The sequence below is a fragment of the Ambystoma mexicanum genome, chromosome 3q (assembly GCF_040938575.1).
Source record: "Ambystoma mexicanum isolate Mex_15411 chromosome 3q, UKY_AmexF1_1, whole genome shotgun sequence".
In the NCBI taxonomy this organism is placed as follows: domain Eukaryota; kingdom Metazoa; phylum Chordata; class Amphibia; order Caudata; family Ambystomatidae; genus Ambystoma; species Ambystoma mexicanum.
The window spans coordinates 1305341961-1305360906 of NC_090926.1; the positions used below are offsets into that span (position 1 = coordinate 1305341961).

Genomic DNA, 18946 nt, shown 5'->3' on the forward strand with positions numbered 1-18946 from the left:
CATGCAAATAGGCCTACAAAGGCTAATGGCGGCACTGGGAGATTACGCACTAGCTAACGATCTGAAAATCAACCCAGATAAATCCAAGGTGATGATTTTTAAGCACCCTTTGACGAAGACGAAACATTTTTCTTGGAAAATCAACGGTACAGTTGTTCCTGTGGTAAGGGAATTCACTTATCTGGGCTCGAAGATCACCCCATGCCTGACTAAAATAGACTTGATAAGTACATTAGACCTGAAAGCAGCAAAATTGGGTTCTCATATGATAAGGATATATCTAAAATATTGCAAATTTACACTTACCCCCTTGATAAAGTACTATGTGGGCAAGGTCATACCAAAGCTGCTTTTTGGTCTTGAGTGCAATATTCAAGGTTTTCATATTATTTGGGAACGTGTTGAGGCGAAAATATGGAAGAGGATCCTTAGCCTCCCAAACGCTGTTCCAATGGCCTTGGTTCGATATGAGTTGGGTCTCCTGTCTCTTTTATTTTCCATGGAATTGAGATGGGTTTCATTATTTAGATTGATAAAGGATCCCCAATGTGACACTCTCTATGGGGATGTTCATTGCCAAATGAAAAAGGGGTATAATACCTTCTTGGAAATGCTGAAAACAAAATCTCTTGATATCATTATAGCAGCAGACACGGATGTTGATACCCTGAATTCCAACCCTTTGAGATTGAAGGAATTTATTAAGAGAAGGGACTGGTCTAGGACCATTGAGGGGGTAAGGGCAGCTAAATTGTCTACTAACCTCTCCCTATATGATAGACCGAGAGCTATCCTTCCTACCTATCTGAGATAGTTTCCTGATCCTAAGGCAAGGATGAACTTTCTTCGATTTAAATTGAATATCCTGCCGACGCTAGAAATATTGCATATTCGTGATGTGTGTGTATCCATCGGACATATGCCAAGAATGTGATGAAAACGTTGAACAAACTATGAAGCACTTAATTCTATCCTGTCCGGGAACAAGGGATCTGATTCAGGGGTGATTGCAGAGGTTCTTCGATAGAGGGAGATGGCCCGATTCTAATGATTTTTGGGAAAGAATAATTGCTGTTAATGAAGTTTTTCTGTCAATGGAAGTAGTGAGACTACCTAAAGTTTTCAAATGAGTTGATTATGTGATTGTATAATTTTGTAACAAGGAATGTTTTAATCTTCTTATGATATACTGTGTAAAACGTCGAAATTCTGTTTGGCTAATATGCACAATAAAAAAAATAAAAAAAAAAACATAAGGTTTATTTTTATTTATTTGTTTATTTTACATTTTTAAAGCGCTCACACAGTCCACAGGCATCGAGGCGCTGTTACAGGAATTGTTTGTTTTTTGGATGCGTAATAATTTTTTTTTTGTCTTAGTTGCTTATTTATAACACGCTTAAACACCCAGAGGTTTCTAAACACGGACCCGGGGATCGAACCTGGGTTGCTTCGTGTCGTCTTCCTTCCAAGGCGCGCACGTTGCCGCTGAGCTATCCTCCCGGGACGGTAAGGTGGTAACATTTTAAACACATAAATAAGATGTTTCACATTAATCACAACTCTGGAGGTCATGAAAGCTGTGTGACCTCAAAGAATAATTCAGGTAAATATAAACTGGAGGGACATTTTGCCATTAAAATTATTTAAGAGGAAATAGTTGTTTGACAAATGTTTAACTCGGAAACACTCAATAGCAGCCCCTCGGGCCAGGGAGAGTTACCCGGGTTACAAACCAAACCTGAAACATAAATGGATTATCGAGGTAAGCCGCTCCTTATGAAGAGACCAGCACACAATGTGGGGATCCACAAAGAACTCAAAAAACCAGCCAGAAAGGAATGGGAGAACATAACAAAGTTACAATTACAACTAACCAGTGGCGCCCATTCCAACATAAAACTGAGATCTGAAGCCTAACTCGGATATCATAGCCAAGGTGCCCTCCTGTTCCAGGAAGTGGCCTGCACCTGAGCAAAGACAGACACAAGAAACTGATCAAAACATACAATGGAGGCTCTAATAAGATAGGATTTTTAATGTCATTACATAGCGGCTGAATTTCAGTACTATTTCCATCAGCATTTCATGTAATTCTTTTTATGAACGCTGGCAGTGACGGTTTAAATGTGGAATTGGTCAGCTTAACTGGTGTGACATTTCACTACGTACACAACATTTTGTCCAATATTCCTTCTTTAAATTAATGTAGAACCACTTTGACATTGGCAAGCCAACAACTAGCCATCGTTTTATCAAGAAAGGACACCATTTGATTTCCGAATTTGCAGGAATTAGATTTCATCAGAGCACAGCGAATATTTCTGTTGAATTTGCTCTTCCTATTATATATCACAAAAAAGTACATTTTTAAAGACATTTATATATCATACAATGGAAAACCGGTGAGATCTTCAGCTTGCTCATCACATCAACAACGTTCTTGTACAAATAGTGCTTATACAGTGGGTATTGCATCCATTCTTCTGTAATGCGCTCCCAGTTATGTCAATCCTAGGCCAGGCCAGTGTCTCCTAATCGCAAAGGTCCAATTTCAGGAGGCAATGGTGTTGGACGGTTTCCAGGGTCCTGGTAGTAGGAGGAGACCAGAGATGAAGAATTTTCCTCAAAAGGAGAAAGGTTGCAGAGGTCAGTTAGAAGACACGCTTTCCTGGGAAATCGAGAGCTGTGCTTTACATCTGCAGCCTAACTGGAGATTCCAGGCTTATGAAATGCCCAGTGCATGGCTCATCCCTGCTGTGAACAAGTACGGCCCCAGATGACATTTTGAGGTTGCAGTATTTTACTCAAACTTCTTAAATTGGGAGCAGAAAAAGAAACTTCCACCTAGTCGTTCAAGAAAATCAAAGGATGCTTGTTAACTCACATGGAATGCTACGGGTGAAGGAAAAGGGCAGGCCATGTGTTGGGGCGCTATTCTCCTGGATGGCAGCATTGCTACTTTTTTTGGGGAATATCTGCCTGGTTTTAGGGAGTAAAAGATCAAGTACGCCACTCCCTAAAAGTTCAAGTACGCTGCTCCGCTTCTTTTAGTTATTTTTTTCTAGCATGCTTTTTCATCTTAAGGTTTCTTGGGGCCAACAACAGATGGACATGAAAACATAAGCAAAACTGGAAAAACAAAAGCAAAGGCAAAGAAGGACAGATGGGTCCCCATCAAGCGCCTGGAGGACAGATGGTCTGTGGTAATGTGCCATCTCAGAGAGTGGGCATTTCAGACACAAGGAGCTGCATTACTAGATATAAATAAGCCTTATGAAACGGGGAACCCCAACATGGAGAGACGAGCCAGATGTAAGGGCACAGTGAGGGCACTAGGGTTCAAGGTGGGACAGCAGAAGAGGGTTTCTGGGCCAGAAAAAGCATGTTTGCAAAACAAATATTTAACAATCAGCGATAACAGGCAGCCAAGGGCGAGGGACCCGTGACATGCTAAGCATTCCCAACACCTGAGAGAAGGAGGGCTGCAACGTAGGCGCTGCTTGAAGACCTTCATTAACAAAACAGAGACAGCCAAGATAAATGGCACTGCTGCAGTACAGCGTGGAACATGTTAGGGTTGTAACCACCGATGGCAGTGTAGGGGGCATAAGGAAAGCAGGATTGTTTGCAAAACCTTAAGGCAGAAAAAACATCTGCCAACGTGAGTATTTACTGGGCCTCATCACGAGTTGGGCGGTATCCCGCTCAACTTTATTTGAGTTAGCGCCTACCCGTCTGACGGTATTACAGCCGTATCACGGGTTGGGTGCTAACTGTTACTCCCCATTGTCCTCCATTGGGCCCATTAATGCAGAATTCTTGGCGCAATTGGCGCTGGCAGTAATTGCACCAAAAATGGGAATTTTTCCAGCTTGTAATCCCCCAGCCTGAGCTGGGGGTAAACACGCCAGACTCGATATTGTGTGGACCCTTAAATGCTGAGGTCACATTGTTACCGCTGCATTTACAAGGCTACCGCCCAACTTGTGATCAGGCCCATTGAGGTCCAAGTGAAAACAAAGCACATGATCAATGTTGACCTACAAATAGGCAGTGTTGGCACAGATCTCAGAGGGGGGACAGAAGGGAACATCCAAGGCTGTTTTCTCAGCAGGCAACTTTAGCCAGTGTGGCCCCGTCCTCTTGGTAATGGCTTACGGCTCTGAACATACAGCCACACCAATGCTACGCCGCCAAAGAAGTGGCTCAGGATCTGAGGCATCGGCAAAGGAACAGAACCCGAAGTCATACAAGCGGATGAGCTCTGCCAATAGTAGAATAGGCGACAAGGAGAAGCCCTGAGGCATGCCACATCCTGTAGGCAGAGGCTTCGGGACTAAAGAAGGCATTATAGTGGTATACGTTCCATCAGCCAGCAGAAATTGTAAGCCGGAGTTGGGGCTGTCCCAGATGCCTGCCCTTTGGCCTATGTGGAAGAGTCTGATGGTCAAAGGCAGCAGAGATCTAGAAGGACAATAAATCTTTTCCCACAATCACCTCTGATGAGGTTCACACATCTCTAGGTTCTGTGACGATTCACAGGATCGCGTCACTTCTCCCCAGAGGGGAGCCCTTCTTTGTGAGGCTAGGCAGGTGAGGCCGCTAAGCAACATTCCCCCTAGTGGTGGAAATAACTTGGACCTCACAGGGATTGACTACCCTCTTAGAGACAAGGGGCCTCATTCCGAGATTGGTGGTAGTCATGGTGCTATTTGCGGCATGACTGCCACCAATAACGGGTCCAGCACCGGTGTAGTTCAATGGGGACTTACCGGTATAGTCCGACCCTGGCGGGACTGGTAAGTCCCCATTGAACATGCCATTCCCCATTCCCATTGGAGCCCACATAGGGCTCAATGGGAATGGGGAAGGCGCTATTGGCAGGCCCGTAATTAGCCGGCCTGGTCCCCTAACGGGACCTGTAAGGTACGTTTGGTCCGACCAAACGTACCTTACGGGTCCCATTAGGGGACCTCGGAATCGGGTAGTAGGGGATTACCGCACCGGTCTCCTTACCGGTGCCGGTATCTCCTACCACCTGACTCGGAATGACCCCCAAGGACTCCCGTTCTTTGAAAAAACTCCCTAACCCACTGTTTTATGAGACCCTTAAACCATCAGGTCCCTGATAAGCCAACCTGAAGAGACCACTGTTTGCTACTTTAACACCACTTCCAATTCTCAATCAAAAATCAAATCCATTGAAAAGAAAAAGAATGGAGGAGTAATGCTGATCACTCCCCCATTGAAATCAAACAATACTGTGAAAAGTCGGAACGACAGAGTAGTAAAGAATACTGCATGGAAAGTAAGAAAGGACTATAGTTCCACACATATAAAAACTGAAGAATGACTTGCATCTGCGAGTTCTCATCGAGCAGGTGACGGCCAGGAAGTTCAAAGCTGGAAGCTAGAAGCCAGACAAACCAGAGTGGTCCTCAACCTGAGTATGTGGTGAACGTGGAAGAGAAGCAGTGCAGGGGCTGGCAGCCCACCGACTCGCCAAGGCGGGAAGCAGTCCAGGGTGGTGGCGTGACCTCAAGGAGGTGATCCATAAACTATGTCGAAACCGGCGAGCAGATGGCTCTGCAGCGCTGTGGGAGGTGTAAGAGAAGCAGTAGGAAGAAATGCTGAGAATGCGAGCACGCCCCACAGGAAGATCCTGTGAAGACCAATCCAACAAGCAAAAGGTAACAGGAGTGGCGGGAGAACTGGTAGGGGAGCGGAGTAAGAACAAAAGTATTGTAAAGTAAATAAAGAGCACTACGGGACACCACAAACTCATCCCAGTATTTGTGAAACCAGTAAAGTAGATAAGGAATACTTTGGGAGTCAGCATACTCGTCCCAGTAGTAGAAAACAGCATAAAGCGTGACCAGGGACCCCTCATACTATTGACCCCAAGTGTAAGAGTCACTAAGAAAGGGAACCGATAAAAGGGACCCAGGGTACTGTTCCTAGTAGAGAAAAAGGTTGTGGAGCCTGTAAAGTACATTTTGTTACTACGGAGTAGATAATGGTAAAACGAGATTTGGCGAGTGGTCAGAACAAGGCAGGTGACCCCCAGCAAAACCTGGAAGAATACCCTTATGGAGTTAAAGCAACTGATTACAAATAAAACAAAGCAATACTTGCAAGTAGACTATTAAGACTCTATAAGCATGTCCAGGAGAAGGGAGTAACTCTCCTGGACCACCCCTTTTTATTTTGATGAATCCTTTGTGATTAGTGTCAGGGTTCCCTCTGTCCCCCTCCCTTGCCTCGCGCCTTGAAACACTTGTGTATAGGTGCTTTATAAATGCCATATCATATTATATCAAACTGACAACAAGCACCAGTTAGATTTTTGTTAAGTAGCGAAAAAGCCCTTTTTGTTAGGGACAGATAGGCCTTTCTTTCTAATTTGAATAAAGTCATTTGTATAAAGGCCACCCCTTTTTCTACCTCCTTCTGACCTACTACAGTTCTCTAGCACCAAATGACCAGTCATTTAGTGCAAAGTTGGTACTGAATTAGTTTACAGCTCCTCACAGTAGCTGAATAGAGTTTACAAGTACTGATTTACCAGCAATGCCTTTAAGACTTTTTGACTTTTCCAGTGGTAATTAATTTGGAATAGGCCTTCAAGCACAGCTTTATAGGATGAGTACTGTTCCACAGAAGGCAGACTCTCCGATTCTAATATCCCAGAATCGTTATAACACCAGGGTTTTACCAGCAACCTGTTTAATAAGCTCACTGTGCGATACACAGGTATTTATTTGCAAATTAAAACCAATGAGCTGAGGAGATATGCCTTCATAGATCATAAATAGCCATGCATCTCAGTCTGATTTATTTTTTAAAACAAATAACCAATCCACTGCATTTATTTAAAAATGGCGAGTGTAGATGAGGTTTCTCATCTGTATGTGCGCTCAGGTGGAACGGAAGACCTGCCTTATTGCTAAACCTTTTCCCGCATTTAGTGCACTGATGAGGTATTTAACCAGTATGTGTACTCAGGTGACGAATAAGATTTCCCTTCTGGGTAAACCTTTTCCCGCATTCAGTGCACTGATAAGGTTTTTCACCAGTATGTGTTCTTAGGTGATTAATAAGATCTCCTTTGCCAGTGAAACGTTTCCCACATTCAGTGCACTGATGAGGTTTTTCACCTGTATGTGTTCTCAGGTGATGAATAAGATGTGCCTTCTGACGGAACCTTTTCCCGCATTCAGTGCACTTATGCGATTTTTTACCAGTGTGTGTTCTTAGGCGATTAATAAGATGTCCCTTGCCAGTGAATCGTTTCCCGCATTCAATGTACTGATGAGGTTTTTCACCTGTATGTAATCGCAGGTGGTATATAAGATATCCCTTATGGCTAAATCTTTTCCCGCATTCAGTGCACTGATGAGGTTTCTCACCAGTATGTGTTCTTAGGTGATTATTAAGATCTCCCTTGCCACTGAAAGATTTCCCACATTCAGTGCACTGATGAGGTTTTTCACCTGTATGTGTACTCAGGTGACGAATAAGATTTCCCTTCTGGCTAAACCGTTTCCCGCATTCAGTGCACTGATAAGGTTTTTCACCAGTATGTGTTCTTAGGTGATTAATAAGATCTCCTTTAGCCATGAAGGGTTTCCCACATTCAGTGCACGGATGAGGTTGCTCTCCTGTATGTGTGTTCAGATGACAAATAAGATGTCCCTTGTGGCTAAACCTTTTCCCGCATTCAGTGCACTGATGAGGTTTCTCACCAGTATGTGTTCTTAGGTGATTAATAAGATCTCCCTTACCAATGAAGGATTTCCCACATTCAGTGCACTGATGAGGTTTTTCCCCTGTATGTGTACTCAGGTGACGAATAAGATTTCCCTTCTGGCTAAACCTTTTCCCGCATTCAGTGCACTGATAAGGTTTTTCACCAGTATGTGTTCTTAGGTGATAAATAAGTTCTCCCTTGCCAGTGAAGCATTTTCCACATTCAGTGCACTGATGAGGTTTTTCACCTGTATGTGTACTCAGGTGACGAATAAGATTTCCCTTCTGGCTAAACCTTTTCCCGCATTCAATGCACTGATGAGGTTTTTCACCCGTATGTGTTCTTAAGTGATTAATAAGATGTCCTTTGCCAGTGAAGCATTTCCCACATTCAGTGCACTGATGAGGTTTTTCACCAGTATGGGTCCTCACTTGGTGAATATGAACTCTCTCCATACTGTACCTTTTCCTGCATTCAGGAAACAAATGAAGTTTCTCATCTGTAGATTGTCTCTGGTGATGAACACGGTTTATGCTTGTTCAGTGCACGGATACCATTTTTACCATTTCAATTTATAGATGATTTACACAATCCTTTAAATAAACCACCTTCAGATGATATATAAAATGCCAGAAGTGTTCTATCATGAATAAACGGCTAAGCAACAGGCTTTTCTTGCATAAACGAATACACTGTTCTTATGATCAGTCTACCATTCCATATATTCCGTTGTATCAATGCTGGATGTTAGCATAAAGGTGTTTGGCAGAAAATATTCAGGGATTCGGTAATCGTCTCCAATGCCAGCATCTCGTTACTTTGAAAAGCCAACTAGCTCCTAGACGTGTATGCTTCTAGATGTGTAGATCGTGCATAGTCTCACAATGAAGCGTTGTATTAGTCCATCACCTTGTCTTTTTCTGGGCATCAGTCACCTACAGAATTAAAATGAGATTCACATTAATAATTTATACATTTTGAAAATCACTGACATTTACCAGGTAGACTGGTTCTCAGTACTAGTGACGCATGCTAGTTAATTGCCTTCTTGTAGTAACTGATTGTACTTGGGAGTCCCATCTATTGGGGACAAGTATCTCAATGGGTGGCAGTGAAGGACTGCTCCAATGATTACAAGATAATGCAACACTGATGAAACAGGGGCCATATCACAGAAACCTTGCACCAGTGCAAGTGTAAATTTGCATGGTATTAGCATTAGGGCTAAATGGTCCCTAATTTTAAAAACACTGGGACACATTACAAACGCTTTACATCACGACAAATGTAGTTTGGCATGTTATAAGCACCGAGGCAAAAATTGCCCTAGTGCAAAAATATATATATTTTCAATGCTTTTTTGCAGAAGGGCAAATGTTGCCTTAGTGCTAATATCAATCTGTATTGGCACTAGGGCAAACTTTACTGTGGCGAAAAAATGTGTTGAAAATGTATCTTTTTTCACAAAACAATATTTGCCCTGAGGCTTGTAACATGCCAAACTGCACGTGTGACGGTACAAAGGTTTTCAAATATGTCCCAGTGTTTTTGGAAAGGGGGCAAACTTCCCCCTAGTGCTAATACTGTGCAACTTGGCACTTGCACCGGTGCAATGTTTCTGTAATCTGGCCCCAGATGTGATGGCAGCTGGAATATTGCGTTTAATTTATAGTTATACGTCACTTTTAGTATCCACACCACACTAAGCGGATACTTTACTTATCAGATCTGTGCATTCATGTTCCATCATTTACACAGCAAAGCCTCAACAAGCACATACACCTCCACATTTCCATATATAAACAGAAGGCCATATTTGCTTCAGACTAGGTTTGCAGGTTGTCCTTTGGGCACTAGTATAGTGTTCCCTCACGCAACTATAAACCAGACATGACTATTGAAGAGGCAATGATTGAATTGAGGTTTAAAGCAAAATGCAACAGTGTCTTTCCACTTTAAGAATCATGCAGGCCATGAGGACACAGCCAATCCTTGATTTTAAACCCAGATTTCTCTGCAAACACATCAATCGCTCAAAAGATTGCCGGGAAGTATGAACTCAGATCAGAGACCACAATCACATCTTTGGCAATGAGGAAAAGTCTTTGGGAGTCTTCCCACACCATCATCCCATCAGCATTCGTAATTCATGCCGTCACACTATTGGCACATACCAGTAGGTGCTTGTCCAAAAGAGCATGCCCTTAAGGCCCTGTTGAAAATACTGCCTAATGCTGGGGTGTTGATAATGGTCTCAATGGTAAAGAAGGGTTTGCGTTGCTCATGCCATATTGGTAACTGGGGTTACAGCAATGTTGGCGCAATGTTACAATTTAGTATGTATTGTGAGAAACTCATGGTGATAACAAGTAAGACAGACACAAGTGATCACAGTACAAGGGTGTTTATTGAACAATAAATGCTGTATTCAGGTTGGCAAACCCAACTCTAAGATGGGAACAAGCGTCAACCATAAAATGAAAAACAAGGCAGTCCTAGTGGCGACGTGTCAAATCAAAAAGGCCTATACTAAGACACATATTGCCAAACCTCACAAATAATACAAAAAGGGGGGTATAGTTCTCAAGAAAAGAAAAAAGTTTTCTCAAATAATGTCAGGATGCGGTAGCCTGGACCTCCGTTCCCCACATTTTGGACACAGGGCAAGATGGGAGCATGGTGCACAGTATGATCGTGGGCCTCTCCAGCACGAGAAGATAGTTCCAATGGTTGCTCTCAGTGCGGCCGATGGCCAAGTTTTGTTTCCTTAGAAAGTCCCTCACCTTTGGGCCTGTCGTGTTCCAGTAACAAAACAAAAGTTTCTTTAACAAATGAAAGTTCTTTTCTTAAAGTTCGTCGGGTGATGTATTCACCCATGGGTCCACCTCTTCTGGGCGCTGCCCCTTCTCAATCATATTCCAAAATATATCAGTTTCTAGTCAATTTTGGGTGATAGCTTCACCCCTGCATTTCTCTCGGTCCGGCTCGGACCCCTCTTTTCTTTATATTCTTGGGTGACCGCTTCACCCCTGGATCTCCCTCGGTCGGGCTCGGACCCTCTTGGTTTAATGAGATTCAATTCCCTTGGTTTCTAATGTTCAGTTTCACTGTGGGATTCACTTCCCTTTCTTTCACAGTGCTTGTAGATCAAAGACTTTCGATTGTACAGGGATTTTGATGGACCCTTTGTATAACCACTTTGACCTATTTCATGGGCCTTACTATGGCCTTCTGGCACTTGTAGTTTATCTCATATGGGGATCGACCAGAGTCTCTCGAGTTAGCACCCACGTGGTGCCGCTTTCTCTCTGCAGCTGGTCTCCCCTTCCCATTTTTAATAGTTCATTCAGAGTTCCCCAGCTTTGGTTCAAAACTTGCCACTTTGGGATTCTCACTCATCACTGCCCAGTTCTTATCGGCTTTCCCCTCGCCTCACCGGCTGCGTCAAACTGCTTGGCTGTTGCCTTTTTGGAGTCAAGGCCGGAATCACAGCGTGGGAGCTTCCCACGCTCCTGCTTATCAGCATAGGTTTGCCCCATGTACCGTTGACATCTGTTGCAGGACACTTCTGCTACTGTTTGTGGTCTTAGGCTCTCTTCCATGAAGGCACCGCAGGCTAGGACGAAAAGGGCAAGGACACTTCTCTCCTCGCCACCCTCTCACTTCCTGCCACCTTTCTCCTTGTTTGAAATGCAGCGTGCTAGCCGTTTCGGTGTACTGTCTGCTGTTTATTTTTAAATCTCTTTATTGGCATTTATGGTAAACACAACAGCAGTGTGGCAGACGAGTGTCCACTTCAGCGGAAGGTCAAATTATCAAAATTTGCTGATTGTCCATAGGAAAAAAAATAAAAAACACAATTATAACTAAAAACTTGTTAACGATAACAGTAAACATCTCTGAGTAGTCTAACCGGAGCCTTATTGCAAGATTAGATCCAGAAAGGGAAGGGGGAGCGCAGAAAAAGAAGGAAGGAAAGAGAGGAGCCATCGAGGGAGAGAGAGGGTGGCCCAGGCACCTCAAAGCTGTGATATATACAAAGTCTTGCAATATGTAGTTTAGTGTTCCTGCGGGTAAGTTATTCAAGGGGGTTTGTCATCATTGGAGGGGTGGAAGAGTTCCCATGTGAAGGCCCTCCAGGCTTCGAGAGCCTGGCTCGCATCGTCAGGGGAATTGGCAATACCCTCCTCCCAAGCCGCAGTTTCTGCCCCAACCCAGCGTTCCATTTCACCTCGCATTGCATGGTAACATGGTCCATCCGGTCGCTTCCAGGCCATGGCTATAGTTCACTTGGTGAGGATGCAGGCCAAGTCCATTAGCTTCACAGTGTGCTTCATGTTAGCGAGCCTGGGATAGGTTCCCAAGAGGATTCTCCTGGAGTCCAACCATACCTAGTCATACCAGCTCTCCTGCAGGTCCGCTCGACCGCAGCCCAGAGCTGGCGGGCCTTAGTGCACCCCCAAAACATATGCATAAGATCCGCTTCATCCCTGTTGCACCAAGGGCATGTTCGTTGGGATTGTTTGTAGATCTGTGCCAGTTTGTGTGGCGTTAAGTACGAGCGGTACAGTACATTGAGCTGAATCAGTCTAAACCTGGAGGTCCTGGAAACCTCCTTAGGGAACGCCAATGCTCTCTCCCACTCCCCGTCTGACATCTCTTGGCCCAGGTCCATGTTCCATTTAAATCTTAGATCAGGGCTGTGGGGGTTAGGCTTATCGTTGAGGTGGCTGTATATATGAGACACTGGTCTATGCCCTTCTCCCAGGTTATACAAAAGTGTCACAAAGGGGTTGGTTTCAGGCTCCTCAGGCCAAACGTCCCAATTGGTTCGTGCTCGTTTCCGGATCCTTAGGTACCAGAGGAACTGGCCGACGGGAATTCCATTGTGCATTTGTAAGGAGGAGAAGTCCCGGAACAAGCCCTCGTCATATAGGTACTCCCAGGTGTACACTCCCAGCCGTTCCCAATTTCTAATGGCTGCCAGATCAACATTGTTGTGGCACAAGTCCGAGATGAGCGGGATGTCTGGAGTATGTGTGTTGCAGATGTAGGAGCGACTTTGTTCTGTGCCATATCTGCCTGCCCAGGACAGCCAGAAAAGGAATTTCGGCCACGAGGAACTGGGGAGCCCAAATAAGTTCTTTTAGCCGAACCGGGGTGATTGAGTGCTGCAGCAAGTCCGTTTCCAGAGTGGTATCATCGGCCAACCACTTGGCAATGAAGCTGAGCTGGGCCGCCAAATAGTACCCCTCGAAGTCGGGGAGCTGGATGCCGCCTTGACGGTACGGGAGGACTAACGTGGAGAATGCCAATTTGTGTCTGCCCCTCCCCCATAGGAAGTCCTTAAGCAACCTCTCCAGCAGCCGAAAAAAGGGGGCCCTGATGTAGTAAAAAACATTCTGAAACCCATAGAGGAATCTGGGGAGAACGATCATTTTGATGACAGAAGCCCTCCCCATCATGGACAGGGGAAGTCGTGACCAGAACCCTATCGATTTACGGAGAGGAGGAAGTGCCACCGCTGTGTTATTCTCATGCATGAGTTCTGGCGTGTGGTAGACATTGATTCCCAAGTAACGGAACGTATTGGGGCGCCAAACCACCTCCAGTGGTGGTAGGTTATCCAAGTGATCTCCTCTGAGGCCCCCTAGGGGGAAGAGACAGGATTTACTTTTGTTAAATTGTATACCTGATACTTTGGCAAAGTTGTCAAGGACGTCCAACATGGTCGGGACATTTAGGTGCGGGTCTCTGACATAGAGGAGGACATCGTCCGCATACAAGGATATTATGTGATCTATTCCGTCCAGTCGAATGCCAGCGTCGAAAAATTGCTTCCTGAAGTAGATAGCGATAGGCTCCAGCCCCAGTATGTAAAGCATAGGAGAGAGCGGGCAACCCTGCCTGGTGCCCCTTTGTATATCCCATGCTGCAGATATGAGGTGGCCGGATTTCACTCTTGCCCTCGGTCTAGTGTACAGGACCCTAACCCATCTAATGAATTTGTCCCCAAAGCCAAATTCCCGGAGCACAGCCAGCAGCCACTCCCAATAGATAGAGTCGAACGCCTTGATGGCATCCAGGGAGAGCAGAGCGTAGGAACCTCTGTCTAAATTAGTTTGAGCCAAAACATGCTGGAGCCTATGCAGATTGGCGGTGGTGTTGCGGCCCAGCACAAATCCACTTTGGTCAGGATGCACTACCTCTCCTATCACCCTTGCAAATCGCTTGGCTAGGACTGTTGTTAAAATCTTGACATCGTAATTGAGCATTGCGAGTGGGCGGTAGGAGTCACACTCCTCAGGTGGCTTGTTGGGTTTGAGCACTGGAACCACCAGCGTTTCACGCATGCTCTCAGGTAGGATCCCCAGTTCATAGGCTTCATGAAAGACCTCGTGCAGGAGTGGGGTTAACTCTGGTTCATAAGCCTTATAAAATTCGGTAGGTAGCCCATCAGTGCCTGGGGACTTACACGTGGACAGGGACTTGATTGCCTCGGTTATGTCGTCCTTGGTGATGTCGGCATCCAGGGCTTCTCTGTGTTCGAGTGATAGTTTAAGCAGTCCTATTTCGTCTAGGGTGTCTAAGATCTCACCCGGAGCCACCTGGGTATCGTGGGAGTACAACTGGGTATAGAATAGTTTAAAGGAGTTGTTAATGTCCTGCTGGATCTGGTGCAACGTGCCATCTGAGTCTCTCAGGGATGTGATTGGGATCCTGGGATGCTCTCTTCTGCACAGCCAGGCCAAGAGTCTGCCGGGTTTATCCGCCTGGGCATGAGCCCTGTTAGACCTGGTGGTGAAGTTGAATTTGGCTAGCCTATCCCAAGCTTTTTTGCATTCTGTTCTAGATTGTTTGAATGCTTCCTCCGTCTGTTGAGACTTTCGAGTGCTGGATTTTAGTCGTTCAATTTCGGCTTCTCGTTGCTCGAGTGCCTCGCGTAACTGCTTCCTAATGCCTCCTGCCTTAGATATGATCTCCCCGCATATGACCACCTTAAGGGCCTCCCACACTGTGCTCAACCTATCAACGCTGTCTTTGTTTTCCAGTACATAGTTTACAAGGGACTCTCGAAGATCCTCCCTGAATGCGGGGTCCTTTAGCGCTTCAATGGGCATCTTCCATGTGGGTATCGGAGATCTGGGCCCTACAGTGCACCACTCTATCACTAAGGGGGAGTGATCAGAGATAGTACGGCCTAAATATTGCGCTGAATCAATCTGGGGGAGGCTTTCCCTACCAATAAAGATGTGGTCGATCCTAGTATAAGGTTTGTGGGGGGAAGAGTAAAAAGAGTAGCCTCGATCATCTGGATGCCTCTCGCGCCAGACGTCCGCCAAGCCCAGGCGGCTCAGCATAGTGTTCAGTGCTGTGGTGGAAGCCGGTGGGCCTCCAGAGAGAGGGGTGGACCTGTCGAGGACTGTGTTGCAGACACAATTGTAATCTCCCCCCCCCATATGAAAAATCAATTTCTGTATTGTGTGACAGTGGCATACATCTGTTCCAGGTATGCAGGTATGTTACCATTAGGGAGGTACGAATTTACAATACATATTTCAGTCTGTTCAATGCAGCCCCACACTAGGACATACCTCCCTTCCGGGTCCTGTTCAGCTTTGATGAGTCTAAAGGGGATTTGGGGGCTGATCCATGGGAACACCCCTCTGGCATATTTGGAGTAGGATGATCCGAACCCCTGTCCCCCCCAGTGAGTTTGGAGTGTTGCAATAGTTTCCCTTGTTAGGTGGGTTTCTTGTAAGAGGGCCAGCCCCACTTTCTTCCTGCGAAGATAGGATCTAATTCTATTGCGTCCGAGGTAGGTGCCCAGGCCCCTCACGTTCCAGGTTATAATCTTAATGCGTGTGGTCATGGTGATGAAAAATAAATCTTAGAGCCCACTTAGGGCCGAGCCACTTCGTCCTCCCGTTAGATGGATATCTCAAACAACAACCTTCAAGGTTAGTCAGCAATGGTGTGTGCTCCATCCCCTCCCTTATCATCGTTGGCTGAATTGCTCTAGAAAGTGGAGATTTGGTAACTGGTTCAACATCTATTCGAAATGGTGGTTTAACAACATGAAACAACTGTGAACTGCCCCCAGCAGTCACTTCAAGAGAGCAACGCTCGAGGGCTTCTGCGCCTTGTTGGCCTATCCGGGTCTTGGGACGCAGATGTGGTGCCAGCATACCGGCACTAGTAGCGGTGGGGTGGGTCATGAGGGTGTCCATGCGTGACCGCCTGAGCTCCCATCCGACAAGTCATATTTTGCTACCTGCTTGAAGGATCTCCGTAGGTAGGTGACGATTGGAAGTCGTAGCGAGGTGTTATTTCAATCCTGGAGAATATGATTTCTACATAGGCCTTCCATCGCCGAGTCTTGGGGCCTCATTACGACCCAGGCGTTAAGGGTTAACGCCGTCGTTAACCCTTAACGCCTATTCTGATTTTAACGGCTGCTTTTAGCAGCCGTTAAAATCCATGGCGCTAACCCGCCATGATGCTAATTACGCCACCGTAATTTACGGTGGCGTAATTAGCGCCTTCCCCACTCCCATTATGCCCTATGGGGCAAAAATGGGAATGGGGAAGGGAAAATGGGAAATGGGGATTTACCGCCCCACTCACCTTGGAATGGGGCGGTAAATCCGCCATCCACCATGGTGTAAACGTAGTTTACACCATGGTGGTAAAGTTGGCGTACTTAGCGCCTGGGTCGTAAGGACCCCCTTGGTCATCCCCCTCAGCCAGGTTATTGTGCTCCAGCCACATGGTGGCCGCAGCTGGAGTTTCCATGAAGATCGACTTTCCTTTATAAAGGATCTTGAGGCGTGAGGGATATAGGAGCATGTACTGAAGATTGAGCTTGCGTAAACGGGCTTTAATTGGTATAAAGGAATTCCAGGCTCTCTGCACATTGGGGGTGTAATCGGGATACATGACTATCCGAGAGTGGTTTCGCTTGATCTCTCCTCCTTCCCTGGAAAACTTAAGTATCGTCTCTCTGTCCCTGAAATTGAGAATCTTTGCGATTATTGGCCATGGATGTGATCCCGGTGGGGGCTTTTTTTGTAGAGAGCGGTGGGCCCTCTCGACTGAGAATCCTTGTGTAAGCTTGCCGGCCCCAACTCCCTGAAATATCAAGGACTCCACGAATTCCGTTGGATTGGATCCCTCCATGTCCTACCGAACACCAAGAATCCGGATATTGTTGTGGCGGGCTCTCCCCTCCGCCTCCTCCGATCTCGCCTCTAGCCGAGCAACCTCGTTTTCAAGCGTGTTTACTTTGGTTTTCAGATTTGCGGTAGTGTCTATGGTGTCCTGTAGGTTTACTTCCACTTTGCCAACCCTCTCCGTTAGGTTACGAGCATCCTGGCGTATAAGTTGCATATCAACTCTGAGTTCGTCTATCTTGGTTTCCATGACTGTTTGGAGCGCTACAATAGCCTGTAGCACCTGGGTATTTCTGGGGTCCTCCACGAGCTCAGGAGGGTCTGTTTTTGTGGGTATCTCGTGTTAGAGGTGCTGCTTAGGTTTTACACCTGTGAAGGATTCCATAATTGTTGCCCCTTTGTCCTTGTGCCGCTGGGTAGACATTTTCCTTTGTTGTGAGGGTGATGACGGTGGATTGTGACTCTGGGCAGTCTGGTGCGAGATGGTCTACGGTGGCGCTTCGCGTGTCCGCGGCCTTTTGTTCTAGGAGTAGGTTCACCGCCCTGACCTCAGGCTCTATGCCACCTAGACCAGAAGTCCGTAGTTTAGCCAAACCTGCCCAGGTGATGTGTTACAACTGGGCCCTTCGTCGTCCGGTTGCTTAGCGAGGCTTTTGATCACTTCCTGGTAGCCCAAGCCCTGGCCTTGTTGTTTACCGTGGGCTTGGTATTGCTTGACAAAGAGAGAGGGGAGGAGGGGGGCCACCAGAGCAGTGAGATAAGTCTTGGAGTGCCAGCGGCATAGCAGTGAGATGTTCGAGCAGTGATTAGGTGAGTATTTCACTCAAAAGCTTCAGGCTAACTCCAGCAGTGCATCAGGGCACAGCCCTCACGTGCAAGTGAATGTGCCTCCCATCAATAAGCCCCCCAGCACTTACACCTGGCCCGTGTACTGGGGGTCACAGCGTAGACCCCGCTGACTGTTGTGGGGTACCAGCAGAGCGTGCAAGAGTTACTGGAGGATGAAGACGCGGAAGGCCTCACCTTCTGCACCACGTTAGTGTGCCAGCCGCTTGCAGTCCCTCTGCCAAGTCCGATGGAGTGGTACGACCATCTGGAGCACGTTGGTCCCACACCCCTGCAGGCCTGGCGGGTTGCAGGATCAGCATTCCGTTAGCTCAGGGGCCGCAGTACCTGCCACAGCCTCCTCCCGTCAGACCAGTCCGCCGCGCAGGCCAGTAGCACACGCTCACCAGTGCGGCCGGGGCTGCCAAAGTGCAGGAAGGTGCCCCCTCACCACAGATCCTGGCCCCGATCGGGCCGATGTCAGTGTGGGCCTCCGGGACCCGTCCGGCACCACCGTACGCGGGACCTCGCCCCCTGGTCCGCGTTGGTGTAACGACGGCCACCGGAGCGTTAGGGAGTTCAATAGCGCGCTGAGGTAGCTTCTTTCTGCACGGCGGGAGATAGTCGAGTCGGGCCGTCGTGAGCCCAGCGCTCCGCGAGACCCCGTGCCACTGTTACAGGGGTCCCCTGCGTTTGGGTGGTCACGCAGTGTTCGTGGTTTACAGGACCAAGTTGCAAGGTGGACGCCGGTCCCTCGTTCTTGGTGTGCCACAGGTTCCCGGCGCGCGAACAGACCCCTCCCCCACCAGCGGTCCGTTCAGGCCGCCATCTCCGCGGGTCCCTGGGGATACTTCAAATGCTTCGTTTAGGACAATGCCAGCTCCGATTTGTGTCGGAATTTCACTGGAAGGAAGCAGAGACGCTTACTGTAGCTGATGGTGTGGTTATTAGAAAAGACCTCAGTCTAATGCAAGTATGGCAGGATCAATGAAAAATCATAGGACGGGAGTTAAGCTTTGCTGCTGCTTCACTCCATGAGCTCCGGCCACACACCCTGCTGTACTCGCCTTTCTAGTATTGTGCTCTCTGGCTCCACCTTTTATCCCTATGGGGAAAGGAAAAGGCCGTCAGATGTGTGTGATTTAGGTTAATTGCCTGACTTTTTCTGCTGCTGGGGTTGGGACGTGTCGGTTCT

At 46.9% G+C, this 18946-nt stretch overlaps 1 protein-coding gene across 1 annotated transcript in view; it reads right to left on the reverse strand.

Moving 5' to 3' along the window:
• Positions 1-2018: 2018 nt before the first annotated feature.
• Positions 2019-18946, reverse strand: part of LOC138448119 (zinc finger protein 585A-like) — a 270147-nt gene continuing 253219 nt past the window's right edge. The window contains exons 4-6 of the mRNA XM_069604668.1: positions 13747-14924; positions 8663-8688; positions 2019-8290 (exon numbers count right to left, since the gene is read on the reverse strand). Of these exons, the coding sequence (XP_069460769.1) occupies positions 6988-8290; positions 8663-8688; positions 13747-14924 (2507 nt within the window). The 3' untranslated portion in view covers positions 2019-6987. The remainder of the gene's footprint in view (positions 8291-8662; positions 8689-13746; positions 14925-18946) is intronic.